General features: G+C 40.2%; 2 protein-coding genes across 2 annotated transcripts; one reads left to right on the top strand and one right to left on the bottom strand.

Annotated features, from left to right (window-relative positions):
- Positions 1–9,359: 9,359 nt before the first annotated feature.
- On the bottom strand, positions 9,360–11,960 carry LOC124297506 (exosome complex component RRP46). The gene is made up of 5 exons (XM_046748618.1): positions 11,699–11,960; positions 11,357–11,470; positions 11,125–11,246; positions 10,827–10,970; positions 9,360–10,230 (listed from the first exon to the last, which is right to left on the bottom strand). The coding sequence occupies exons 1-5, from the start codon at positions 11,805–11,807 to the stop codon at positions 10,048–10,050; spliced, it is 672 nt and encodes a 223-aa protein (XP_046604574.1). The 5' UTR covers positions 11,808–11,960; the 3' UTR covers positions 9,360–10,047.
- Positions 11,961–22,133: 10,173 nt separating this feature from the next.
- LOC124297505 (thioredoxin domain-containing protein 11) lies at positions 22,134–27,639 on the top strand. The gene is made up of 9 exons (XM_046748616.1): positions 22,134–22,725; positions 23,168–23,378; positions 23,501–23,731; positions 23,888–24,091; positions 24,188–24,385; positions 24,491–25,210; positions 25,287–25,517; positions 25,593–25,786; positions 25,861–27,639. The coding sequence occupies exons 1-9, from the start codon at positions 22,514–22,516 to the stop codon at positions 26,354–26,356; spliced, it is 2,697 nt and encodes an 898-aa protein (XP_046604572.1). The 5' UTR covers positions 22,134–22,513; the 3' UTR covers positions 26,357–27,639.
- The last annotated feature ends 144 nt before the right edge of the window (positions 27,640–27,783 follow it).

Raw genomic sequence — 27,783 nt, 5'->3', positions numbered from 1 at the left:
AAGGAAGGCGCTCTCGAGCCTAGCGTTAATTAGTTTCGCCTGAGTTAATGACTTTTTCCCTCCTAATCAGGTAATTCCGTATCTCTTTAAAATAATCTCGCCGCCCTCCGTTAATGAAATTCTGAAGTCGTTACTTCGCTCGCGACCCTGTGCCTGCCTCGGGATGTATAGAAGAAGAGAAGGGCGGAGAGGAAAGAGGAGAAGAGAAGAGAAGAGAAGGGAAGAACGGAGAAATACGAAGAGGCGAAGCGGTCGAGGCGAGGAGAACGACGCGACGGTTTTCGGTGCAGTTTGGGGTCCTAATCGTTATCGTCTCGTTACACCCACGGGGATACGAATCTTTTAATTCCTTATCACACCAAGACGCGGCCCTGTCTGTGTAGAAATTTTAGTGAGGAAAGCCTGGGTATGGATCGGGGCGACCACAACTCGGGATTTTATCACGAACAGCCTTGTAGGTGCCTAATTTTAATTTGGGTAAAATTGTATCTTTGAGTCGCCGTTAAATTTTCTATTTTTTTATTTCACGTAGGTATACAATTTGAGGAAGAAGGATCTGCAGGATTGTATTATTGTATTCGAGTCTTCGATAAGCAGAACTTAAAGTTATTTCCGATATTCATAAGTTGGTGTATCGCCTTCGAGGTACGTACGAATAAGTTCTTAGATCACTGAAATTCGATGCACCTCAACTACCGGGCGTTCCTAAATAAAATCCTCAAATAATTTCCTCTCGGGTGATTTATAAAGGTTTAATAAAACTTCGTTCCCGTCCCGGCAGGAGGTAAAGAATTTTCGTACAATTCAAGCCCGGAAACGAGTAGCCGGTATAATCAGTCGTTAAGATTGATTCTACACACGCTTTCTAAATTTCGACTATCGGGAATCAAGAGTGCCCGTATCTCAAACGGAGTGAATCAAGATTAAGTCGCATTAAGAATTTCGAATTCAAATTTTACGCATTGAGCAGGTGTAGAAATAAACTCGTTTCCTGCAGTCCGTGCATTATCCGGATCATTTGTCCGGCGATTATATCACGTATTACGCTCCGATAAAGTTGTAATAGCTATTTTTCATCGCCTGATACCGTGCCTAATTACACTGAAATTTGATACCGGTTATCGTACACGGTAGCAGTACAACGCAACCTGCCTCTCTGAAGTTATGACTTGACTAGTATCCGTGCGAGTAGCGCGGCTCCGACTTTAACTTGTGAACGAAGAGAGAGGAAAATTCATAACGAAGAGTCTTCTCACTGGAACATATTTTAATACCGTTGAAAAATCGAAAGAAGGCCGGGCCTTCGCTTCAAGTCCTGCCAATGCCGGGCGATTCAATCCTGCACACGAACATTCATCCAGGAAGAAACTAACCGGCGACTGCATAATGGCTGCGGAAGCGTTGTTGTTCTCCGGAGACCCCACCCTGAGCTCGCGTGTCGGAAAGGTTGATCGATACGAACTTATACCTAATACTTCTTACACCTGGGCGAGACCCGGACACCACCTCCAACATCGCACGTACCCTTTGACTTCGTCTCATCGGCCAGTGCTGCAGTACCGAAAAAAGTCCAGATCCGCTCGAGCTTTTCGGAAAACGACCATCTACGAGGAACCTCCGCAGTCACACTTGTAATTCGTCTGGTTCCTGACCTTCTGACAATTTTTGGTCCGATGACTGCTCTGCGCTCGTCAGTTCAATTTCATTCACCTGAACTTTTCGCAGCTGCAGCCTGCGGCCGAAGTTTCTACTCCTGAGCTCCAATGTGACCTCGACAAATCTACATAAAAATATATAACGCTACGGGGAACCGAGGCGAGATCGGTAAAGTCTTGCGGAATAGTTGAGAGGAAGAAGTCCTCAGGAGAGGAATGGAGGGAGGCCGCAAATCCCGGTAGCAGCGTTTCTCGGACCGATGCGGCAGACACAGTGGCCAGGACAGAAGAAGCAATAAATACAGTCGGCTGTCCTGTAAGTGGGACATGAGAGATATTAGATTTATTTGTGTCCGTGACGGTGGAATTTATGGCCGGTAGGCCCTGACGAGTTTCATTGACGTCGACGTCGACGCCCGCCCGTCTCCAAAATCGTCTCTTCATTCCCTTTTACCACTACAGGAGACTTATACTCTGCAACACCGTCGATAGGACATAAATATTTTATGCTCGTATCCTGCGACCGACGACGTGACTATTTTCATCCGCTGTCCAGTTGCCCTTCGTCAACCGCGATATAAATTTTACCCCTTTGTACGAGTATCGATTGTTGAAAGATAATTTTCGGACGAAATTATTTTAGACACGGGAAAATTTTTCGGTGAAAAAAATATTCTTCGATATCGACGCGTTCGTGTTATCATGCAAGGGTCTTGAAGGATTTTTAAGAATGATTAGCAATTGCTGGGAAAAGTATTTCAAAATGCACGGTATCATTTCACTTTTTCACGATTTTCTCAAGTTCTTATGCAAACATATTGCAGAAATCATGTCACAGAACTATACGCGAATTTCGATAATTTAAGTGATATATTGAAGAGATGACTGCGATAAAATCAGCTTCGCAGACGATGGATTTGCATACAATAATAATGATCGACAATTGCAAGATGAGAGTGAAATAAGGGTATAGTTTTAAGAACTAATCCGGTTTTGGAATTCCTCCGGAGAATCGGAGGACTCACCGATGCCCAACTAGCAGCAAAACCGATTGAATTTTTCGTCGAACGTACTTGGATCCTGTTAGGAAATGAAGCATTAAATATTGCCGTTAGATTATCGAAAAACTCTGCCGATAAAATGTTATGCCTCTTGAGTCGCAGGGGTATTTTGTCGAAGTTTAACGTGACCGGGTAGTAAAAAGTAGCTTCCCATTCTCATACAAATCGCTTCGATTAGTATCGTTCCATCAAACCGTTCGAAACGTCGTTTACCTACTCAGATCCCGGAATTCAAGCCTGTTGCTTAAACGCAAATGCCCATTTATATATTGACAGATAATCAAACGATTGATTCGATTCAATTACGTGGATAAGATTGGGAGAAATGCACTTTAGACGTCGGACTAAATCCATCTATACACGTCGCGTTGTCCCTGTAGCCTCGTAATTATATCCGAAAAAGTAATTTATAACACCGAAAACGGTCGATAATAAGTATACACTCAAGCAATTTCCAGTCAACGCAATTTTCGTCGCCTAGCTCCCGCGGCGGTCTCGCGCTTTTTCGTGACTCGACGCAGTTAATTACTTCCGCGGCTTTGAAACGTCAGCTACGAGCCAGCTTGGAATCATAATTAGAATTGACGCCGGTATGTTAATCAACCGATCACCGTGCCTTGTCGCCACACTGCAACTATTTCACGTCAGACATGGAAGTGCGACAGCATGCACGAGCACAAAAATGTAACGCGCATTTAGCGATTTCTTGTAGAAATATACTAGAAATATTACCGCAAATATACCAATATTGACAACGCGTCTTCGTTAAAATTCTCTCCATTTCCTAACCGTTCTCTTATCCTTTCAGCTACGTGCCAGAAAAGGTCGTGCAATACCGATGAAGGAGTGCGAGGATCCCCGAGTCGTGGAACGATAACCGTAATGGTCCCTCGTGCTCTGTCCAATTTAGCGCGTGTTCTGTGTTTCCGAACACACACACACACACACATATTCACATACACTCGACCCACACGCGGCAACGCTCCTTGTGCGTGTTTAGATAAGTATATTTACTAGAGTATTCGCCTAAGAGTCGAAGGAGATGTTGAATGGAATGGGATAGCCTGCTGCCGAGGCGTTGCATTCCACCGCGCTTCAGCGATCAGGGCCTAGAGAACTTCCTCAATGTAAGCCCTTGGTGAAAATAATGTTCTCAAAAGTTCCTCACTCTTTTTCCTCTCTGCATCTTGAAATGCAATCTAAAACGCAAACCACGACAGACTTGCTAGTATAAGAATTATGTTAAAACGTTAATCGACGTTCCTTGTATGTTCGCGGTTCGTACTCGTTCTGCAATTGAAATTCAAATTGTCTCCGTCTCCCGCCTCTTTCCTATGTAACTACTCGTCATTCGCTGGAGCCAAATGACGTATCCTAACGATGCGCAGCGCCTTTGACGGAGCTTCCGAGAACGAATATTGCCGTAGCGAAGTGAGTGAAAGTTATCATACATTTCAAAGATGATCGTTTGACGTATGTTCTAATCGATTGCTTTCTGTTTGATCGGATGAACTGGATTCTTTTGTTGACATTTGTAGAATCGCACAGCCACTCATATACGCCCGGAAAATGTCTGTTTTCGCCGAAAACGATGCAACAAATCCCAGAATGAATTTCGTAGGGGGATAAGTGGTGCGTGGATATGAAACGGGAAGGGGGGAAGGTGATTAAACTCGTCCCTCCAGCAACCCTACCGCGCGGATCTAATTACTCCGTTTTCTCGAATGCTCCTCGACTCGGTTCTCTCTGTGTGCCAACCCTCCGGTGATAGATTAGCCGGAAGATGGACGCGCGTGCACTGCAGGGTGGTTAGCGGCGTGTAACGTCGAATGGCAAAAACGCACCAGAGGACGTCTAATCGAGGAATTGGATGAATATCTTTGTGCTGAAAATCGGAGCACCGACTCGGGGCCTGGGTATACCTATATTAGGCTTGCATCGGAGGCGGCGCTGCCGCCGATCCGACAGGCCGCTTCGCTTCGGCTGCTGTGAGAGCACCGATCGCTATAACTTACTTTGAATAAATGAAACGCGGCCAGTTCCCCGTCTTCCTTCCCGCCTCCCTTCGAAACACGAGTCAGGCTTAGCCGCGGACCGAAGCGGCGTCCCTTCGCGGTCCTTTCCAAGTCCCTTCGCGGTACCTCGTCGAGTTCCAGGTCCTTCAACGGGACAACGTTCCCCGGCTATATAACGACAAATAAACGACCAAGATCTTCTGCCTCTGTAGCCGTCGCGCAACTTCGACCTCCACTTTTCCCTCGCCCTTGGGAGAACCGGACTAACGCTACTGAGGGGTTGGTTTCTCCGTATACACACGGGGATCACGAAGACCACCGTAAGCTCATGCCGTTCTTCCCCGATGGGCATTGTTTCAACGGGGCTTGAACTCGCGACGACGGTGAGAGAAGAGAGCTAGACGAATTTATGGATCATGATCCTCTTCGATTTTTGTGACGATTAAGAATAAGAAGCTGAGTTCCAAGGACCGAATCAAAGCACGATAATTCTTTGCTTAAGAACAGTTATGTAGCCCGCCAAAGCACCGACTTTACTCTCCGATCAATTGTACATCATCGAAACTCGTACTTAGTCCCGATCAGATGAAGACGAGGACCGAAAGATAAGGCGAGAATGAACCGCGTATAGAAAGTGAAGGTATAGGATATAATAACGGGGCAGTGATTAAAACGCGACTCCTCGGTAAGGCTCAATTGCCGGTCAATCGTTAAGCTAGTTATTAAGACGCGGACGAGCCGTAAATAACACAGCGTCCGTGTTTATGCGCGTCCGTCTCCTCCTTGCTCTTCTTCGTTTCGTCGCTAATTATTTTAATTGGCCGGCGAAGATTCAAAAGAGGTTGAAACGGACGGATCCTGAGGCGCGGACGACCGCCGACCGCCGACCACGACCATGCTGCGCACCTCAATCACCGATTTCTCTCTCTCCCCGTCTATTTATCTCCCATTTTTCCATCCTCTGCGCGTTGCCAATTCCAGCGTTCCATCTATCGTTTCGTTGATTTTCCAAAATTATAAATTTACGATACAAATTGTGAATTTCTCGATCACTGAAACCAATTGCCAGAGGATTAGACGCTAGAAATTTATTTTTTGTTAATTTTTAACCAACGATCAAACAGATACACAACCAAAGAAGGTCAATAATTGGGACAGGGTCAACAACTGGTACATTTACCTTGTACGTATCGCAAGTCTTTGCAAATTTTAAGTCGTATAACATACCGCTGAAATATACCACGATGCGGAAATATATTACAAGGTTCTTAATTAGCGATCTTAGTACACGTTTGATCCCGGGATATCGGAGCGCGTCATTCCGCAGAGCTACGAAATGAAATCCAAATGGCACAAACGCGCGTCACCGAACCATGCATATAAGCGCCGAGTTGCTCTCTGAGACCTGGTGCCGGATGGTCGCTCGAGGGCAGCGAACAAATCACTATCATTAGCAAATGCAGGAACAGTTTCATTATTGTTATTACCAAGCAATTTTACAGTAGTAAACTGAAATTAAAAGGAAACGTGTTATTTCGAGGATACAACTCTCGACCGACAACCCGTGGCCGGGGGACCAGACGCCTCGGGCGAGGAAGCCCAGCTTGCACAGGGTTCGGGTTGCTGTGCCATTGCCATCTCTCATCATCTCCGCTCAGCCATCATCTCTTCGTCCTCTCGATACCTACACCGAAGAAGAAGAAGAACGCAGCTGCCGCTCCCGCTCTCCGCCCCGCAGACTTCGATCTTAATCAGCCTCGCGAGGATATCGCCTTGGCTCGAAAGCTCCGAGCTTTTGTCCCTGGACTCGGGCTCGCGATATTCGCGCGCGAATTTTTCTACCCGCAGGTCCTGCAGGCGGTGCAGCGGGGGTCTTTGCCGCGCCGCGTTCAATCTCCGGCAAACATCTCAACTCATAGGAGCATAAATCCTGGTCTTCCTGGGGCACCGAGTCCTCGAGCGGAACCCCGCGACCGAAGTATCTGCTCGGCCGGTGACAGAGGGCGGCTGTCGACTTCGCGAGGGGGAAACGGGCCCTGGATCTGCGCGTCAATTAATGTTCCTTTGCGTCGCGACGCCGTGCAGACCGAGACTCCTTCCTGAACAGGTACCGGTACCCGAGCCGAGCCCCGAGGATTGATGAACGTCCGACGCGTCGCGATGAATTGACCAGGGTGCCCCATACTTTTGGTACCGCCCCCATTGTCCCCTCGACTTTGTTCGAGTAGCGGCTTTCCGGCTCCGTTCCTGATCGACGTTCCGCAGGAAATTCGCCCTTGCGTCGCTATCTCCTCGCCCGGAGCTCCTATGGGGGTAGGAAAAGTTTTCGTCTATACTCTGAGAATTCGGCGACGCAATTCGAACTGCAGGCATCAAACACGACGCCGGCGGGGTCGGTTAATGAGGCAGTTTCGACCGGTAGCGAGGAGAGTTATACTTCTCTTTGACGCATCGAGAGGTTGTCGAGCTGTCCGTCTGTCCATCCATCTGTCCGTTTCACGGGTCTACCGGACCCGGCCATCAAGGCGCCGCTGACGCGTAAGCGACAACCGGACCTGAAGGAGATCAGGGAAGGAGTGGGTGAGGAGGAGGAAGAGGACGAAGAGGGAAGAGAGGAAAAGATCGACAGAGACGACCGGCGCGCGCGGAAGAGATTGACGTGACGCGTTGTCCCAGTTGACAAGAATGTGACAAGAGACCGCAAACGGGGATCACTACGGCGTGTGCCGGTCTCAAGATCCCCTCCTTCGACCCTGAATTAGGACCCTTGTTCTTCCGATCGTTTTACCCAGATTTGCGAATCATCGAATTATCTTAAGAGACAGCTTACTCTCGGGTAGATGTCTTCACATGGTATTTACGTTTGTTACGCTACAACTATTCTCTAATTAACCTTTGTTGGAGAGGTAAAAAGCAAACAAACACTGAAAATAATTTTGAACACGTTAAGTTATTGATTATAAGTATACTGGCCCATCGTTTTTCGAAAAGGTGTAAACCCTTACGAGAAGAGAAGCTTTGGGACCGGTTTAGAAGCGAAAGACGCGTTCAGCATTGCGAAGCATGACCGGATGTGAGGAATTTGATGATGGAGGGACAGCATCTTTCTTCTTTTTGGAACTGCGAGTTTTTCCTTATACACCATCTCTGTATGTTTCAGCTGCAGTGCAAGAAAGTTTCGAGAGACGATTCGTCGCGGAGTGATTCGAATTCTTCCGTGTGGGATTACAGCAGTCCGGAATCGGATCGGGAAGCCGGGTCGAATCGGGACAAAGACAAATCGCGGCTTGGGGAAGACGAGAATCGGGATTATAATTATAAGATTACAGGTGCCCGCTCGTAATGCGCGTTGTGCGACTCGGTGGTTATACGGGAACTTCGAGGATCACCCTGGAATGAAGCGGTCTAACGTCAACATGCAAACCGGCAGTTTTCCAGGCTCATTCGGCCGTTCGCGTGCAGGGCTCGTAAATAATTCGTCCAATGAAACGCGGAGCACGTTGAAGTATGCGATTGGTGGCACCTGGTTCCGAGTTCGAAAGACCTGGTCCGATCCGGCCCAATGAGGGTTCTCTCGGAGCGATTACCTCCTTATTACCTCTCGGCTTCCTACCTCTTGCCCTCCTATTACAGCTTGTACACCGCATGCCTACGTGTGTGTATATATATATATATGTATATGTATATGTATACCTAACAACCTCGACCGGATGGCCCTCGCTAAATGCTAATTTCATAATAACAGTCTTCGCGCCAATAGGGTTCTCGGGAACTTGTAGTCTGTCTATTTTTTATACGTCGTAAAATGGTGAGTTCGGAGCTGAGCTGTGCCGAGATATGGTGTAGTATAAGGTAGCCCCAACTCAGTACCTGATGCGCGTCGAAGACTCCTCCTCTCTTTCTCTTCCTTCCTTCCTTCCTTCCTTCGCCGCAACTCAGCATTTAACCCTTCAACATTTACATACGAACTCGTCATTTATCCCCCCCCCCCCCCCCCCCCACACACACACTTTTGTCGTTAACAGCCGAAAATGGTATTTTTAATTAGGTGGATAATTACACGTAATTGTGTCTTTCCATGCGACAGCGAAATACGTATGCAAATTAGTATGTTTTTATTTTATTTTCCAATAGTATCGATTCAGAAAAGAAATAAAAATAATTATTCCGAGGAAAGCCTTTTCATTTTTTTCGGAAGATACCGTTATTGAAAATTACTGTGGATTTTCTAAACAAACTGTCATACAATTGGATACAGCATTTCTGACGTCATATGTCGTGCCAGTGCAACCTTCCGGGAGACGAGAAAAGCTTTGCTGTTTCTTCAAAGTGCTTGCAACTAACCCTTGTCTCCCATTTGTCAGAGACCGCCTGACGTCATGAAAAGAATTATTAAAAAAGCGCTTTTAGAAAATCGTAAAAAGATGCTTGGAATCTTAAAGACGTTAAAAGAATAATGATAATTATTTCTCGCGGAAGATAAAAAAAACCGATGAAAGCTCATTTCTTAACTATATCAAGTCAGAGTCTTGTCAGTCCAAGATGCAATTTTGCGTTAAAATATTTTACGAAACCCTGAAATTCAAAATGCCATTTAACGTAGTGGAACAAAGGGAATCTCATTGTTGAAGTGAAAAACAGTTTATTATGAAATATATGACATCGACGTACATGAACGTCATCAATTATCTTCAGGCTTAAAATAAATGTATATATATATATATATATATATATACACATTCAAATCACGTTAATGAGGAAGCCTCAAGATGAGAAAGGTTTGCAGAATTTCGATGCGAAGCATCTTGCCAGGATGTCTGTAAGCTGACGCTGTATCTGGCTGTTCGGTAAGCAAAACGAAACCGGCGACTGTAGCAGAGAAACATCTACTCAGCTACGACGAGAAATAATAAAGTGGGAATGAGCGAACCGTACCATAAATTGCTTCGCTTCTTGTTAATGGTCAGCAAGACTGCGCCGCAGCTTCGGGCCCCCGGGGGGAAACCTCGCGGCTAAACGTAGTTCAGTCAGTATTCCTGGTAGCCTTATTGTATTTAATGGAATCAAAGTTACGATCGCTATTTCGCTGTACCGAATCACCTGCACCGCGGAGGCCGTTTTAACCGGTGTTATTAAATTCCTCAGCTCGAAACGGATCGAGTATACCACCGCCTAATTATTTTTATATACATACAATCGATCTCCCACTGCTCGGAAATATACGTAAAATGCTAATTATAGAATTGAATCATTGGATTTTTCAGCAATTTACGGGTGCGAATTCGACGTCGATAAATTTATCGCATGCAAATATGCTCATAATTTGATCGCGTATTGTTCAACTATGTTTCTATAAAAATCGAAGATGTTCTGGCTTGCTGCTCGACACTTTTCTAGAGATTCCATCAGCTCGTTCTCCGAGAATCGACCAGTTGTGTGGCAAGACACCAAGTCCTTTTTTATACCCTCGAAAACATACGTGAACGTGACCCGTGCCTGCTGCAATTTTCAATTATTATCAAATATATTAGAATTACGTATGATAAGTAATTGAAAGGAATTGAAACAAAGTAACAATAATAATACATAATTTTTTGTTGTTTTAGGCCCAGCGTCCTTCAAAACTAATGCTCATACTTCAAAATTATAACTCCATAAAGTTCGGATTAAAGGAAATATTTATACATGAAAGTAACATTTAAAACAAATACCACACTTTTGAATTACGAAATTGACTCAACTAGGTGTTATAAGACTCAGAAAGTAAAATTAGACAAAATTCGCTGGTTTGCCATTTCTGCTCTGATTAACATCTAGAAACATATAAAGGACAATACATGAAGAAAGTTGTGATCTTTCTCGTCTTTCCTTAAAATTTGTTGACAGAGCACAAAAACAATTTGATCAAAATTAGCGATTAAGGCTTTACTTGAAAATTCAACCTAAGTTCTAGTTGTAGAAAGTTAGATTATTTCCAAATAGTTCAAACTGGGCAACAAAAGAAAATACCAATAGCATTTAATACTTATAAATGTGTGAAAGAATATGAATTTTACTTGAAATATTTCAAATATATAAATATAAGTTTTAGAAACCTGTATTTGTGTGCTATCAGGATCTACAATCAGTTTGCCGGACTCGCGGTCAATCATGCAGGATACAGCAGCGACAGTGAATTTCATAGAAATACTGGAGATTATGAGCGCCAGGCAAGCAGCATTAATGGCACAGGCGAGTAACTGCAAAATTGTACGTAACACGTGAGTATTATCTCTTTTAATAAAAGACACAACGAAAAGTGGAAGTAAAGTGGAATCGATTGTTTTGTAATGAACCGATAAAGTGAAGTGATAGAATTGTATTGTACAACACTTAATCAATAAAAATACCAACTCCTCCAGAATCCTGCAGTTCTTGTACATTTATGCTTATTGCCATGCCAGGGTGCAACGCAGTCAGCAGTACAGCCTCGCACGTTTCCCTGATGACAGTTTCTTTCGCTCTGTCGTCGACACCTTAAAATACAGAATAATTATCAAAATGTTAAATCACGTAACAAGCGAAATAATCTGTTAAAGAGCTATAATCAAAATATCAGGATTGTCGGCAGTCAGGAAATACTTACACGGTGGTCCTTTTGCAGGACTAAACATTGTTTCAACGGTCGCTCTGTCGTGCATCATCTTTTGTAGCTTCGCTTCAATTGGTCCATAAACTCCGGCAACAACGACGGTGTCACCTGGAATCGATCATTTGTAAACACCATCAGTTCAGAATTATGGTATGTACATATTAGATACCACAAAAGAGCCATGCAATAAATTTGAAAAATTGGAATATGTGAATCTAGGAAACTAGGTATGTAAAATCTGGATGTTTATGTTATGATAGCTAACATAAAAAATAAACAAAATAAATGGGGAACTCACGTTATGAAAACAAACAACCGTTCACACGAATTAGTTACCTTGCATAAACATTGCCGAACCATCCGGTCTGCTCAGCTGATTTAATTCACAGTTCATCGGTCTCAAAACGCACTCCTCTTCCTCCGTAGTTTCCAATTGGTTTTGCATTTCAATTCATTTTCTATCTTCGCCGCTACAATTTGAACTAGGTTAGGAGCAGACGAATGGAAGACACGCGTTGCATCGACGCCAGAGTTAAAGCTCATGAGATGTACGACATGGGGATATCCAGAAACTCGGCGTCGCGGCTTCTCATTGGTCCACGTCAGGATATCCCTAGATATTGTTACGTGCCAGCCGGTATCCACGGCGGCGCCCTCCCTGCGCCCTACCTGACCAGCGTGCAGTTACCATACGAGAGCCTTACGTGCTCTTACCGATAGTCGTAGATTAATACTAACACACATAGTTACCATCATAACGATCAAATTCTTATATCGATAGTCCTCATACGCTAGATTAACCGTTATTTTATCAGTCATATTCATAACATACATGGTATGCACATTTTTTCCCATTTAACCGTTATACCTTTCAACATTAGCTTTCACATAAAACCTTTGATTTACGATCTCAACCGTAATAACTCAAAGTAATAAACACCTGCAGTAATTAAGATAATCAAGTAGACTAAACACCGGAAACATGGGAAGAGAAATCACGGATAGTTCACGGACAAAGAAACCCTTATTCTCAGAATTCAGGATAGCGCCTTCATTTTAATAACGATAAGACCAATTAACGCTCCGCCGCTTGCTTCTCTAAACCAATTACCTCGCACTAATCCACCACCGAGATCTCATGCACGAATCAGAAATCCTACCCTCAATTATTTCATCATCTTTGACCAATCATCCGAGACCCGCGAGAAATCGCGACTCCTTTTGAACTCCTCCTACTTTTCCTCTAATTCAACCTCTCCAGAAAATAGAATAGATCAGAAGAACTTCAGACATCATAGAGAACAGATCAGATCTCTACCTAAATCCTAGAATAAAATCAATATAAGTCATTCAGAACCTTCGAGACTTGTAACAGTTTGTCACTGTGATAGTGATTAACACCAATCTGTACCACGATTGTAAACCTACCATCGAGAACTGGAAGAAGACCGTTAATAAATGTGTAATTAACCCAAGTGTTGTCATAATTAATTATTTCAATCACGCATAGTGATGGTTGGCACGAGCCCTACCTAACAAACTCTCAGAATTGTAGGTGAGTTGAACGAGAAGATCTGAGGAGCTGATCAGCGGATTCCCGAGATTTACATACACCAACTACGTAAGTCAGGAGAACGATTTAAATCACGCGGCGAATCAGAGTCGACTCGAAACGTTCCTCTCGGAACGTAACAGCTCTACCATATAAATAAAATGGTGGCAGCGTGTGCGAGAGCCAACTAGAAATAATTAAATAATCATCAAACAATCAACGCTACTGAAACCTTCGAAAACTCGAAAATTTTTTCAACATTGGGAATACACATCGACGATATAACTGATAAATGATTGTGACCAAATCATCATCGAACTAAACTTCTTCAAACTGTTATCAACATACACTGTTGATTAAACATCTACAACAACTATCATCAACAACATATCACCAGACGATATCGAAGAATTGTGCATCGCAGAACGTAGCACCGGAGAATTTCGCAACATTGAACGTGGCACCGTAGATCTTTTCATCGCAGACCTTCGCATCGCAGACCTTCGCATCGTAGAAGCTTGCATCGCAGAACATCAATTTCAACGGAAACTTCGCCCTCCCGCCCAACCCCTGAGAATCGTCATTCATTGCTTATAATCTCCGTAACGTAAGTCAAAATACAATTTTCAAAATGCCTAATAACGATAATACTCAAGTTCCCATGGAAACTAGCACCCAACAGAATACAAGTACCACAAATCCCAATACATCGCTTAGAGTAGACGGATCATCATATATCCATAAATTCGATTACAAAGATGTTTTCAAAATAATACCAGAATTCGATAATACATCTGCTGGTTGTTCGATTCAAACATTCATAGATGAATTTGAAAGTGTTAAACAATTCATACCACAATGCGGAGAAGAATTTCTAGTTAAAATGTTACGTTCAAAATGTAGGGGAGAACCACTTAAACGTGTAACAAACGCAAAAATACGAACAATCGATGAACTTGCGAAATTTTTAAGAACTCACTTTAAACCAGACAAAGACATAGACACTTGGATAAAAGAACTTAACGACTTTGAACAAAGACAAGACGAACAAATTATTGACTTCAACTACAGAATAGGCACTCATTTACAGATGACATTAGCAGAAATTGATTTAACAGAAACAACTGATGCTCAATCACTAAAATCATGGGCAATTAAAGTTGCAGTAAAATCATTTATAGCCGGACTACTTCCTAGATACTCCCTTTTCCTGTCGAAATCTAAGTATAATACATTGCAAGAAGTAGTGACCGAAGCTATGGAATTAGAAAAGCGTCAAAAGAATATCAAGAACGCGGAAAATATGTATAAACCAACAACTAAAGCATCCGAAGAAAAAGCTTGTTATACTGCTCAAACAAATAGTTCAAATGCAATAAACCGGAATAAAATTTCAAATTCTCGAATCAATGGCAATCGACAAAATATTTCAAGTCAAGCAAATATATCAAACTCAAATCAGCAGATAGATAAATACTGTCGATACTGCAAACGAAATAACCACGTAATAGACGAATGCCGCTACTTAAAAAATAAGAACAATGGAGCAGCAATTCAAAATTCGAATCCAAATGCTAACCTACAATGCAATTATTGTAAGAAAATAGGTCACATTATCCGAGATTGTAGAAAACGCGCTTATAATAATAGCAGGCGTGAAGGAGGCAAAACAGAGACAAACAACGTTACTAATACACAAGCGGGAAACGCTCGAGCCTCCCCTCGAATAGACGCGACGACGGGAAACTCCGAGACTCAGCGTCAGGTAGCAGAGTAATAAAATCCAATACAGAAAATAAAAATGCACAAGAAATCCGTAGTGCTGAATTTAATATCGGTTCAATACCCCCAAATCATAGATCACCATCAATAATTATAGAATCAAAAGATCTCAAACACAAAAATGGAAAATTTTTAGTAGATACAGGATCTCAATTAAATTTGATAAGAATAAGTGAATTGAAAAATCCAGAATCGATCGATGCCTCGATTACTTACGAACTTAATGGAGTCTCAAAAGTTGACAAACCAATGACATTAGGAAAAATTAAAATCAGGATTAATAACATTCTCGGAGAATTCAATGTAGTTCCACAAGATTTTCCATTAAATTATACAGGTATTATAGGATCAGAATTTATGCATGACAACGACGGAAAGATCGATTATCGAACAAAGTCCGTGACCCTGAACAAGATCAACATACCGTTCTCAGAAACAGAAAGCGTACTGCTGCTGGCCAGACAGAAAACCGCGATGTTTATTCGAGTCAAGAACACGGAAATTTTAGAGGGTTACGTACCGCGCTTAGATACGCAGGAAGGTATATACATAGGCGAAACCGTTGTTTCAAATAATAATGGAATAGCTTATTTGTACGCGATTAACACACTGGATGAAGATATTGAAATGGAAATTCCCGTAATTCCCTTGTACCCTTTCGATACAAGCGTAGACGAGGATAGTAATAGCATAAAATGTGAAACTTTAGAGCACGGGATAACTCGGACGCGAGGAAACCGCGCTAATGAAGTATTCAATTTATTGCGATTAGACCATTTGAACTCAGAAGAGCGTAAAGCAGTTGCTCTCTTAATCGACGAGTACGCTGACCTTTTCCACATCCCCGGAGAACCCCTGCGAGTTACTAACACATGCATGCACCGTATACTAACCACAGACGAGATACCCGTCAACACAAGACAGTACAGGCATCCTCCTTTTCAAAAGCCAGAAATTGAGAAACAGATTACAGATTTATTAAAAATGAATATCATAGAACCATCAAATTCACCGTATAATTCACCACTATGGATTGTACCAAAGAAAGAAGATTCAAAAGGAAATAAACGATGGCGATTAGTTATCGATTATAGAAAATTAAATGAAAAAACGATTGGAGACGCTTATCCATTACCTTTAATATCAGACATACTCGACCAACTAGGTGGAGCAAAATATTTTTCAATATTTGACTTAGCCTCAGGATTCCATCAAATCGCTATGCATCCAGACGATAAACATAAGACAGCATTTACAACACCCCACGGACATTACGAGTTTAACCGAATGCCTTTTGGACTGAAAAACGCACCAGCAACCTTTCAACGACTTATGGACTTAGTTTTACGAGGTTTACAGGGAATAGATTTATTCGTATACCTAGACGACATTGTAATTTATGCACGATCACTTGAAGAGCATGCAACTAAGTTTATAAAGCTCGCTGAACGCTTAAGAAAAGCAAACTTGACGTTACAATCGGACAAGTGCGAATTTCTTAGAACAGAAGTCAAATATCTAGGGCATATCATATCAGCTGACGGAGTTAAACCAGATCCAAAAAAAATCGAAGCTGTAAAGAAATTTCCTGTTCCGAAAACCACGAAGAATGTTAAAGAATTTTTAGGACTAGCCGGATATTACCGTAGATTTATTAAGAACTTTGCTAAAATCGCTAAGCCTTTGTCAGAATTAACTAGCAAAAATAAAAAATTTGAATGGAACTCTAATACGCAATTAGCTTTCGAAATCTTGCGCGACAAACTTTGTGAAGCACCTATACTACAATATCCTGATTTTTCGTCACAATTTATAGTCACAACAGACGCATCTGGTTTCGCAGTAGGAGCCATTTTATCGCAAGGAAAGCCAGGCGAAGACGCGCCCGTCGCGTATGCTTCTAGAGTTTTGAACAAGCATGAAAGAAATTATTCGACAACTGAGAAGGAAATGGTGGCAATCGTTTATGCAATTAAAACTTTTAGACCATATCTCTATGGTAGACAATTTATATTGTTAACCGATCACAGACCGTTAGTATGGGTAAATTCTACGAATGACCCTACGTCACGTGTAATGAGATGGAGAGAACGTTTAAAAGAATTCCAGTATAAAATTCAGTATAAAGCGGGCAAAATAAATACAAACGCAGACGCGTTGTCGAGAAACCCCGTTGATATTGGAAAAAGGGACGTATATCCCATAAAATTCAAGTGGAGACAGTCAGCAGACCCTGCTCTTAGCGTAGCGCCGGGTATAGCCAGGTTACGGTCGTCATCTGACTCCGCTCAAAAGTTAACTCAGAGAGACGCGAAGATTAGACGACGTTATGTAAGTAGTTCCTCCGTGGAAGAAAAAACTATACAGGCAGATTACAAAATCCAAGAAGCTGCAATGAGTACAGACGAGGAAGACTTTTTAGGTTTTCCGAGCTCAGGTGGAAACAAACATGTCGGAACGGCAGATTCTAAAAACGTGACAAACCCGAGAGGCGCACGATTAGACTCAAATTCCGACTATAGCAAAAATCGAACGATGGATAACAATAGGCCTGCGCAACCTATTGCCAGTCGTCTTAGATCTAAATTCATAGACAAAAATACAAACTCACAGGAAACCGGTAAACATAGGAAATTAAAAATCCTTAATAAAAGAAAATCAAGTGCTAAACGCGTTACTCCATTCAGACATCGTTCTGAATACGAAGATTCATCATCGGATGAACTATCAGACTCTCCAGAAAATCATAGAACTTTAGCTAGCAATAAATCGAATGAAAATCAACAATCTGTTATCATAGAAATAGAATCAGATTCTCAATCTTCATCTTCGATGGATGAAAGATCAAAGAAAAATCAATCTACGTTACTTCCAGATTATGTAGACTCTGAATCCTCATCGCCGGATAGCGATGATTCTTATAAATTAAATCCAGTAAAGCATAGAATTAATAAAAGTAATATGGAATCGAGTATACCTAGTATAAGACAAAATACAGCTACAGTCGTCACAGAGAGCGGGCAATCCCTAGCCTCACCCCCGACACCCACTCAAGAGCATACTTCAGCTGCGATTATTCACACCCCTAAGACTGTATCCGTGCCAAATGTTAATAATACACCGACAGGTTCAGGAACACCTTCCACCAATAGGAAGAATAGTTTTCAGAGAAGCTTAGCCAGAGATCTATTAAACAAACGTTCTTCTAAAACAGCTGAATTTACACCTTCACCATTACTTAGAACAAGACGTAAAACTATTACAGATAATTTGAAAGCAATGACAGACGCAGACGAGATTACTCCATACCCTATATCAAAGACGAATGACTTAATTTCAAGACAAAAGAAATTTCATGACGAAATAGAATTGGACGAGGAATGTACAGGAAGACGCAGTATAACTTTAGACGTTGCATCAGCTTCAGGAAGCGAAAAATCTAATACAATCACAGTTCAGGCAGACGTACACCCCTTGCAAGAATCCATGTGTATAAACAAGTCCTTCGAGACCACACAAAAGATGGACGTTGACGAGACGCTTCAATATTTCGAGCACGAAGCAATAAGAACACCCTCAAGCGAGAGTGACGACAGAGACAAACATATAACAGAACCGTCACCAGTACGACTTTCTCCAGCCGAACAGAAAGAGTGGACCGAGACCATAAAACCGAAGATACTTGAGCCTAAACCGAACATCGAAGTTATAAATAAAATTATACCTAACAGTGATGTAAACCGTATACCAGAACCCCGACGTACGACGAGACAGCATAGACCGACATATAAGTACGCATGTTACAAAGGTTTAGGAGGCCACCAAGACACCCATACAAGTAAACCTTCGAAACCAAAAGCTGCGAGAAACAAAACTAGCAGTCTAAAAATCAGAAAACAAGCAGTGGAAATTTCGCAAACTCCCAAGACCCCAATTTCACCCGAGAACGTTAACAAAGAATCTTCGAAAACATATATAACTCCAGATCCTCAGAGCCAACGAAATCCGATATCGATAAATATTTCAAACGCTTTACCAGATCTAGATGCAATAGTAGAACTTAATGATCCACAGAATCTAGAAGACAAATCAATTGAAATAAGTAACTTAGATAACGTATCGGATATCACAGTATCCGACGATTCGCAAGCCTCAGTAGAATTACCAAGACAAGAATCTACTAATTTGATAGAAACTCGAGACAATTTAGAAATGAGAAAAGATAATTATCTATGCTTCATTTCCACTAACGGAATAGCACTAGGCGAGATAGGTAAATTTTTAGATGAAAAAGGATACTTGAAAAACATTAAACCAGTCACAGAATATCAGATAGGACACATAATTATATTAGGAACACCAAAGAAACGAATAATCGCATTGGTTACTCAAGAACATAAACAAGACACACCTTTGGAAAATAACTATTACGATGCATTTGTACATTTGAAACAGAATATGGAAGATTTGAATATTAAAACAGCAAGCATATCGCAAGGTAAAAGTGGAATAAACGATCTTGGATGGATTAAAATTAAAAATATCATTAGACAGGTATTCGCCGGAACACAAATTATCATAACGATCTGCAAAGACAAAATTATCATTCCACCTCCAGATATCAGACTCAGAATAATACAAGAAAATCACGAATCTCCGATCGCAGGACATAAAGGTATCACGAAAACGTATAACAGAATTCGACAGAAATATTTTTGGGATAATATGAAAAAGCAAATAGAAGATTTTATAAAGAAATGTGTCAGCTGTCAAAAGAAAAAACTAACGCGCATCAAGACCAAACAACCTATGGTTATAACAGACACATCTGCAGACGTATTCGACAAAGTAGCGCTAGATATAGTCGGACCCTTCGAAACATCCGCAAACGGTTACAAGTATGTATTGACCATGCAAGACAACCTTTCAAAATTCAGTTTAGCAATACCGTTAGTACACGCAACTGCTGAAGATATTGCAGATGCATTTGTAAAAAACTTTATCTGTAAATACGGATGTCCCAAAACAATATTAACAGATCAAGGAGCAGCATTTATTGGTCAAGTAATGAGACGAGTTGCAAAAGCATTCAAAATCACACAATTCAAAACTACAGCATTCCACCCTCAATCAAATGGTTCTTTAGAAAGAAGCCATCAAGTACTTGTAGATTACCTAAAACATTATTTAACGAAGAGAGACTGGGACGAATGGTTGCCTCACGCGACACTTTCTTACAACACAAGCAGACACGAAGGGACAAACCACACCCCATTCGAGATAGTTTACGGACGGAACGCCCGCATGCCTTCGGAATTCCCACCCCTCGACGAAACTCTGACCTACGACGACTACGTAAAAAACCTAATGCTTAAAACTATAGAAATCCGAAATACAGCACGCGAAAATTTAGAAAAAGCTAAAGCCAGATCGAAACAATATTACGACAGAAAAATAAATCCAGTTGATTTCAAAATAGGACAAAGCATTTATTTAGTGAAAAATCAAAAGACAGGAAAGTTAGATGACAATTACAAGGGACCGTACAAAATCACAGAAGTATTTCCAGAAAAGAATGATATAGAAATAGAATTAGAGAAAAACAAACGTAAAATAATTCATTGCGACAGAGCAAAGATAGCTTATTAACCAAATTCAAATTTCAATTACTCGGATTGCTGATGAAGCATATACTAGAATCGGAAGTATACAAATCTTCAGAAAATTTACTTATATACAAAATAAATCAATCAATCTTATAGAAACGAACAACCTCAGATTACAAAGATCCGAACTCATAGAATAATTCATAGAACATAACGTATACAATAATGATACCAAAATATTACATAGAACTGTAATAATTCATATAATAGCTTATAAAATTAAAATTTTTTTCTATGAATAATCTTAAGTATATTCACTACATATTTCAAACATTATATAATTCATGCCTTAATCATAGAATAATAATTGGCATTTATATCAATATTACTTACCTTAATCGTATATACTCTTAGAATAATCAAAATATCAGATATTAAGCACTATTATATCCACTCTAAGTATATTCACTTATATTTAGTTTATCAATATTCTGTTCACTATACTTTACTATTATTCAAGTAATCATAATTCATTATTAATTTCATGTAAATTTAAGTGATTCACAATTTTATGTAATACGTTATATGATTTATCACGTTAACCCTTAGAAGTAATCGAATTATGGAAACCTCACGTCGGTATAACAGCACTCGCTCACTTCGAGCGAGGACGCTCGAATCTTAACGGGGGAGGTGTTACGTGCCAGCCGGTATCCACGGCGGCGCCCTCCCTGCGCCCTACCTGACCAGCGTGCAGTTACCATACGAGAGCCTTACGTGCTCTTACCGATAGTCGTAGATTAATACTAACACACATAGTTACCATCATAACGATCAAATTCTTATATCGATAGTCCTCATACGCTAGATTAACCGTTATTTTATCAGTCATATTCATAACATACATGGTATGCACATTTTTTCCCATTTAACCGTTATACCTTTCAACATTAGCTTTCACATAAAACCTTTGATTTACGATCTCAACCGTAATAACTCAAAGTAATAAACACCTGCAGTAATTAAGATAATCAAGTAGACTAAACACCGGAAACATGGGAAGAGAAATCACGGATAGTTCACGGACAAAGAAACCCTTATTCTCAGAATTCAGGATAGCGCCTTCATTTTAATAACGATAAGACCAATTAACGCTCCGCCGCTTGCTTCTCTAAACCAATTACCTCGCACTAATCCACCACCGAGATCTCATGCACGAATCAGAAATCCTACCCTCAATTATTTCATCATCTTTGACCAATCATCCGAGACCCGCGAGAAATCGCGACTCCTTTTGAACTCCTCCTACTTTTCCTCTAATTCAACCTCTCCAGAAAATAGAATAGATCAGAAGAACTTCAGACATCATAGAGAACAGATCAGATCTCTACCTAAATCCTAGAATAAAATCAATATAAGTCATTCAGAACCTTCGAGACTTGTAACAGTTTGTCACTGTGATAGTGATTAACACCAATCTGTACCACGATTGTAAACCTACCATCGAGAACTGGAAGAAGACCGTTAATAAATGTGTAATTAACCCAAGTGTTGTCATAATTAATTATTTCAATCACGCATAGTGATGGTTGGCACGAGCCCTACCTAACAAACTCTCAGAATTGTAGGTGAGTTGAACGAGAAGATCTGAGGAGCTGATCAGCGGATTCCCGAGATTTACATACACCAACTACGTAAGTCAGGAGAACGATTTAAATCACGCGGCGAATCAGAGTCGACTCGAAACGTTCCTCTCGGAACGTAACAATATAGCGGAAAGATGTGCAAGGTGCCAACTGCAGAGTATTAAAAAATTCCATGACAGTTAAGCAGCCGATTCAAGTCAAAACGTTATTTATAAAAAATAAGCCACGTGCGATTCGGAAGCAGACGTATTGTAATAACCCTGAAAATGCATAAGGACATTCTATAAGCTCAATTTAATTGGAGATGAAATTTCGATACTCGTACACTAATGTCGTTTAAGACGAGTGGATTTAAGCGGTCAGCTGTTCACCGGGGAGAAAAAGATGGAGCACAGGTGACATATGTGTGGACCTTGGGGCGCGAGTTTATTAATCGTTTGTAATTCAGTTAATATAATCCCCATGAAAAGATAAGTAGGCCCGAGTGATGACGCGATACGTGACGAAAATTTGACGGCAATCATCCCCCCGTCGGACCTTCGTTATTTCCTTAATTTCGTGGATAATGACCAGTGGAGAACGCGACACAAGTCCGCAAAGAAATGGTGATAATTTGCGGCCGACCAATGATTCAGGAAGTGATAACGTGGTCCAAACATCACTCGCAACGAGCTCCGCACTAGAAGAACGATTAGCCTCGAAAATGTTACACTATGGCAAAGAATTATGTTTCTTTGCTGCAATATTATTCACCACCTTAGCTGCTCTTCACACTTCGTAAGTTTTTTAAAAATAGTTAAGGTTATCCGCCAACTCACCTCAATAATTCTACGTTTTTAATCATCTAGCATATTGTAAAAAAATCAAATGCCAATATCATGAATTACATTGTAGAAGAAATTATTTTTCAACATTCATTTTACCTTTGGATATTTTTTAACAACACTATTTTACAACGGCGTTCTATTACTGATATTTTTGAATATGTATGATCCGAGTCAAATTTAGGAAGTGTCAAATGTCGTTACTTGCAAGCAGAGTCAAACTATAGAAATCAATGTTCAATAAAAACCGGTAAAATTCTCAAATATTACTTTCAAAAACATCAAATGAAACCTTGACTGCTTTTAATTTTAAAACATGATCTCTTATAGATTTTTTTAGTTGATTATAAACAACTGGTTTAATAGCGAATTCTCAACTTTGAATGTATTTACAGGCCACCAAAAGTGTCACAACCTCCTTCAGCTCGGCCATTCTTTAACCAAAGCTCGCTGGTTTTGGATTTTTACAAAGGTCATTTAGGCGCCGCTATTGAAAGAGTCACAGATGCAGATCTCAGTTTTGTTATGTACTACGCACCATGGGATGCCGAGAGTCAAGCCGTTAGACAAGAGTTTGAAACTGTGGCACGTTTTTACCACAAACAGGTTCTCATTAATTCATTTACTAAGTTCTATACATAAATCGTTATTCAATTATTGCTTCTTGCCCTTGACATTACTACAAAAACTTGTGGAAACCACACTAACTTTAATTTGTTAATTTTCAGATATTTTTTGCAGCCATTAATTGCTGGCACCCGGGTTCAGAATGCCGGGCTGAATACAGCAAGATTCAGAGCTACCCAGTCTTTATGCTCTATCCTAGGCGAGGACCTGGTGTTCAGTACAGAGGCATTCGTACTGCACCGTACATGATACGCTTCCTTCACGCATTTATGAACCCAATATTCAGAATAACAGACAGAAATCAGCTCCTGAACCTGATTGTAGACTATGACGTAGGTTTGATTACGTTTCTCCCTCTGTCCCTCTCTCTCTCTCTCTCTCTCTCTCTTTCTGTTCCATCTGGGTTGCGACCTCTACATGTTTATTGTTATTATCACTTGAGTTATCTCCACATATATGTGAAATTATCACAAAACCTTATGTTCTAGGCCGTGGTGATAGGTTACTTTAATTTTATCGGACTGAAAAACTCACCGGGATACAATGTCTTTTACAAAACGGCAATTAAATCACTAGAAAGAGATCCTAACAAAGAGTTAGCATTCGCAGTGGTTACTGACACTTCTGCAGAATCTAATTACGGAGTTACGGAATTTCCTTCTGCTAGGTTGCTACTTTGGAACGAGTCATTGGTACGAGCAAGTTTAGCTTGAAAATATATAAATATAAGATTTTGCCTTTGATTCATCTGTTGAACATTGTGCTACGATAAGATATTCATTGTACAGAGTTATCCTATGGAAAATGAATGGAAATCTGATAGTTTACTGAAGTGGATTGGCGGAGCACTGCATCAAGCTACTCTTTGGCTGCAACCCCCAGGCACCAAGTCGCTCACACTAGCGCCATATTTGAAGGATGGACCAGTATTGTTTCTATTTACACCCAGGAACCCATTTCATCGATATAACTACTACTATAATTTGGTAAATATTTTGAGGATAACTGAAGCTTGAATTTTATATCACGCAAACTGTTCTTCTTCATCATTAACATTTGTTTCATAAATTCTTCTGCCATGATTTTTCCAGTTGAAAGCAATTGGAGTACAGTATTATAATTGCGGCGACAACTTGATGATCGAAGACATAGTGAACCACCTGGAGTCTGTTCGTCCCAGGGAAAAAGCAAAGCATTATGAAAAAAGTAAGCAGTGTATGCGCCTTTTAGATAGAAACAGGGTTCAACAACTGGTTCCAAAAATGAGTATTACCGACCGACAGTGGATAAACAGCAGCTGTTGTTCTCAAATTTTAACTAACAAGTGTTTAATGTGCAAGAAGACAACCTCTGTGTTGCTTAAAAATGAGGACGCGGTATGTGCTGCAAATTTGAACAGCTTTTATCACAGCTGTAAGCCAACAGATGTCTTTAACGTACCGACAAAAGAGGGAGAAGAACACGAAACAAACGAATTTTGTTGTGAAAACCATGACATGATGGAAGATCTCGAAACTTCTACTTTAACAGAAGAAAATGACTTGCAAACTCCAAATGCTTTGTCTGATTACATTCTAAAAGATGAATGCAGACACTTACTAACTGGGAATAATTATCACCCACCAGTATTTCCGAAAAACTTACCTCGCGATCATCAGAAAATTAATTTAACATCTTCTATATGCAAGACTAACAAAACATTGGCTTTGATAGCTGTTGATAGCCTACAGTTCTTTCATATTGCTGAGGGGCTGGGCATTGATGTTGCAATAAAGAAAGATAAAACTGCTGTGGCTATTGTAGACCCTCTGGTATGTTAATCTATGAATGTTACAATAATGTAGATAAATCGATCTCAGTTTAGAAAAATTACTTTGTGTTTTTCAGCAAGAGAGCCAATACATTTTGGAGCAAGCTGTGAGCTATAACTCGCTTGTACAATTCATAAACAATTATACCGAGAATTCATTAAAACGATATTTATGCTCACATAGCCGTTTGGAATCAGTAAAGAGTTCTAAAACACAGCAGGAATGCAGTGTCAGCGAAAACTCTGTAATCTGTGTTCCAGAGTTAACAACCGATACATTTTTGAATACTGTTATGAACCCTGACAAGGTAGGATGGACATTTTTAAATATCACCACACTTAATTACTAGAAAACATTAGTAATCGCTAATTTCTCTTTTTAGGATGTAGTAGTGATGTACCATTCGCCTTATTGTGCATTTTGTCATGCAGTGTCATACGTGTATCTAACAGTGGCACAGTACTTACACAACATGCAAAATCTAACATTTGTGCGTATTAACGGAGATGGAAACGATCTGCCGTGGGAATATACAATGAACCGATATCCAGCCATTCTCTTCTTCCCTGCTAAAAGGTAATCAAATATTATTTATTATTCTAGAATCAGCTGAAAATTATATATTAAGTAATAAGCTTGTATGATTTTAGAAAAGCAGACAGCATCGTATTTCCGTTCTCTCTACCAATCAGCATTCCAAATTTCCTCAACTTTGTTCTTGCCAACTTGGATGGCAATGCACACATTGAAGCCTTGGTGAACATCTGCCACCTGGGAATAGGAGATTCGCCAGCTGACTGTGTATCCCAAATTAGGCTTCTTTGTTTAGAAATAATCGAAGACTTACTTCAGAGCTACAGAAGACTGCGACGAAGTTTAGTTAGTGCTACAAATAAGACTGTCACAAGTAAGAAATTGAAAGTGTTACTATTAAGGTTACAACATATTAAAGAAATTCATTTGACATTGGGGTCAATCAGCGATCTACGAATTGACGAGGACAAGGTTATCTTAATTCGAAATAAGTTTAAGTCGTATTATCAAGAGCTATCAGCTCTTGACATAGACAATAGTGTAGATAGGAAGGTCGTCAGTGACAAGCATGTAAATATTAGCAATGTAAGTAAACTTGGACATGAGTTGTGATATTCGCTCACTCACTCTAAACAAATTTGATATTCGGTTTGTGAGCACTTTCGTTTCCATCATGTTTCGTTATATCTTTGCCTCCGACCATTGCTCAGTAGCAAAGACACTTCAATTCAAATACTACCCAAAGTTTCCGTATTGACTTATCGATGTGACTTGCTGCTGGATTATTCACAATCGCGTCACTTTAAACTAATTTCAATGACTGAAAAAATTTGCTGCGCAACGATACAGTGACATATCAAAATCTGAGATCCTGAGTCTTTACATGTAGGAAACATTCCAATTCAACTCTGACGTGAATTTTCTCTTGGGGATATATTTATAAAACAATTATTAATGAGGCTAAAGTTAGTAACGTTAAAGTAACGAAACATCACTGAAAAAATCATTGTTGCGCAATTTTAAAATGACTTTAAAGGAGTTGGTTTCGCAGAATATGACTATATTTTATTTATTATGGTTTATTCAATTTTAGACATTCGTAAAGGTACAAAGTAACGACTTTTTCTCTGCATGCATCGTTACAGTAAAGTTACTAACTTTATCCTGATAATTACTGAAATGACGTGTTAGATTTAAAATTCGACACAATACGGTGACTGACATGTCATAAGTATTTTTTCTCTTGCTATACCAAATCCTGGGTGAGTCTTTTATTTATTTACTCTTATTTTTTCTTTTCACGTTTTCACTGAAGTGTACAACTGGATAAAAAAGTTGAGAAAAATAAATATTCGCTGTAAGATAATACTTAATCATACGTATCGTTTAAAAAAATAGATCTGATTCTTGATTGTTGCAGAGATTGAAGAGAAATTTAAGTTTCCATTCTTTTTTTTTTTGTGTCTAACCATTTCTTGTTGTTCCTCACATTATAATCACAATAAATATTCCTAAAGTCGCGAGATTGGGTTATACAATGCGAATTTTCGTCTCTCTGATATACAAGAATGATTAGTGGAAATGATTCGGATGAATATGTATTTGAATTTTGAGAACACCTTATCTACCATATTATCAAGTCTGAATCAAGTAAATAAATTCACCAGCGTCTGTTGCTGAGTGGCGAGTGTAACTGTACATGAACTGCGTGATATATTTTGTTACTTCAGTTTGTAGTCCCTGATAACAGCTGATCCTGTTATAACCTTATTATATTTCGCCACAGTTTTATATAATATATCGAATAATATATTTTTAACGTTTGTAAATTGATGTAAATATCGTTGTTATTAATTAGTAAGAGTTATAAGAAAAGATGGTGTTAATATATAAAACACGTACGTTTAAATCTTAAGACATACTAATTTTGTATTCTCATTACAAAGGTATACAGCAGTAGATTGGACGTAAAATTGAAATTCTAAATTATTTAGGAGACATTTTTTTTTTTCTTTATCATTATCCGACGTTTTCAAATA

The sequence above is a fragment of the Neodiprion virginianus genome, chromosome 2 (genome assembly GCF_021901495.1).
Source record: "Neodiprion virginianus isolate iyNeoVirg1 chromosome 2, iyNeoVirg1.1, whole genome shotgun sequence".
In the NCBI taxonomy this organism is placed as follows: Eukaryota; Metazoa; Arthropoda; class Insecta; order Hymenoptera; family Diprionidae; genus Neodiprion; species Neodiprion virginianus.
Note: the sequence above shows the minus strand (reverse complement) of the source record. Positions and strands in the feature narration are given on the sequence as shown.

What these genes read in the sequence shown, in the direction of transcription:
- LOC124297505 (XM_046748616.1), top strand. Translation starts at nt 22,514, where the DNA reads ATGACCAGTGGAGAACGCGACACAAGTCCGCAAAGAAATGGTGATAAT. An exon ending in TTAGCTGCTCTTCACACTTC is followed by an intron (nt 22,726 to 23,167) that starts GTAAGTTTTTTA and finishes ATGTATTTACAG; the next exon opens with GCCACCAAAAGTGTCACAAC. An exon ending in ACCTGATTGTAGACTATGAC is followed by an intron (nt 23,732 to 23,887) that starts GTAGGTTTGATT and finishes CTTATGTTCTAG; the next exon opens with GCCGTGGTGATAGGTTACTT.
- LOC124297506 (XM_046748618.1), bottom strand. Translation starts at nt 11,807, where the DNA reads ATGCAAAACCAATTGGAAACTACGGAGGAAGAGGAGTGCGTTTTGAGA. An exon ending in AACTGCAGGATTCTGGAGGA is followed by an intron (nt 10,971 to 11,124) that starts GTTGGTATTTTT and finishes ACAATTTTGCAG; the next exon opens with TTACTCGCCTGTGCCATTAA. An exon ending in CTGATAGCACACAAATACAG is followed by an intron (nt 10,231 to 10,826) that starts GTTTCTAAAACT and finishes TGAAAATTGCAG; the next exon opens with CAGGCACGGGTCACGTTCAC.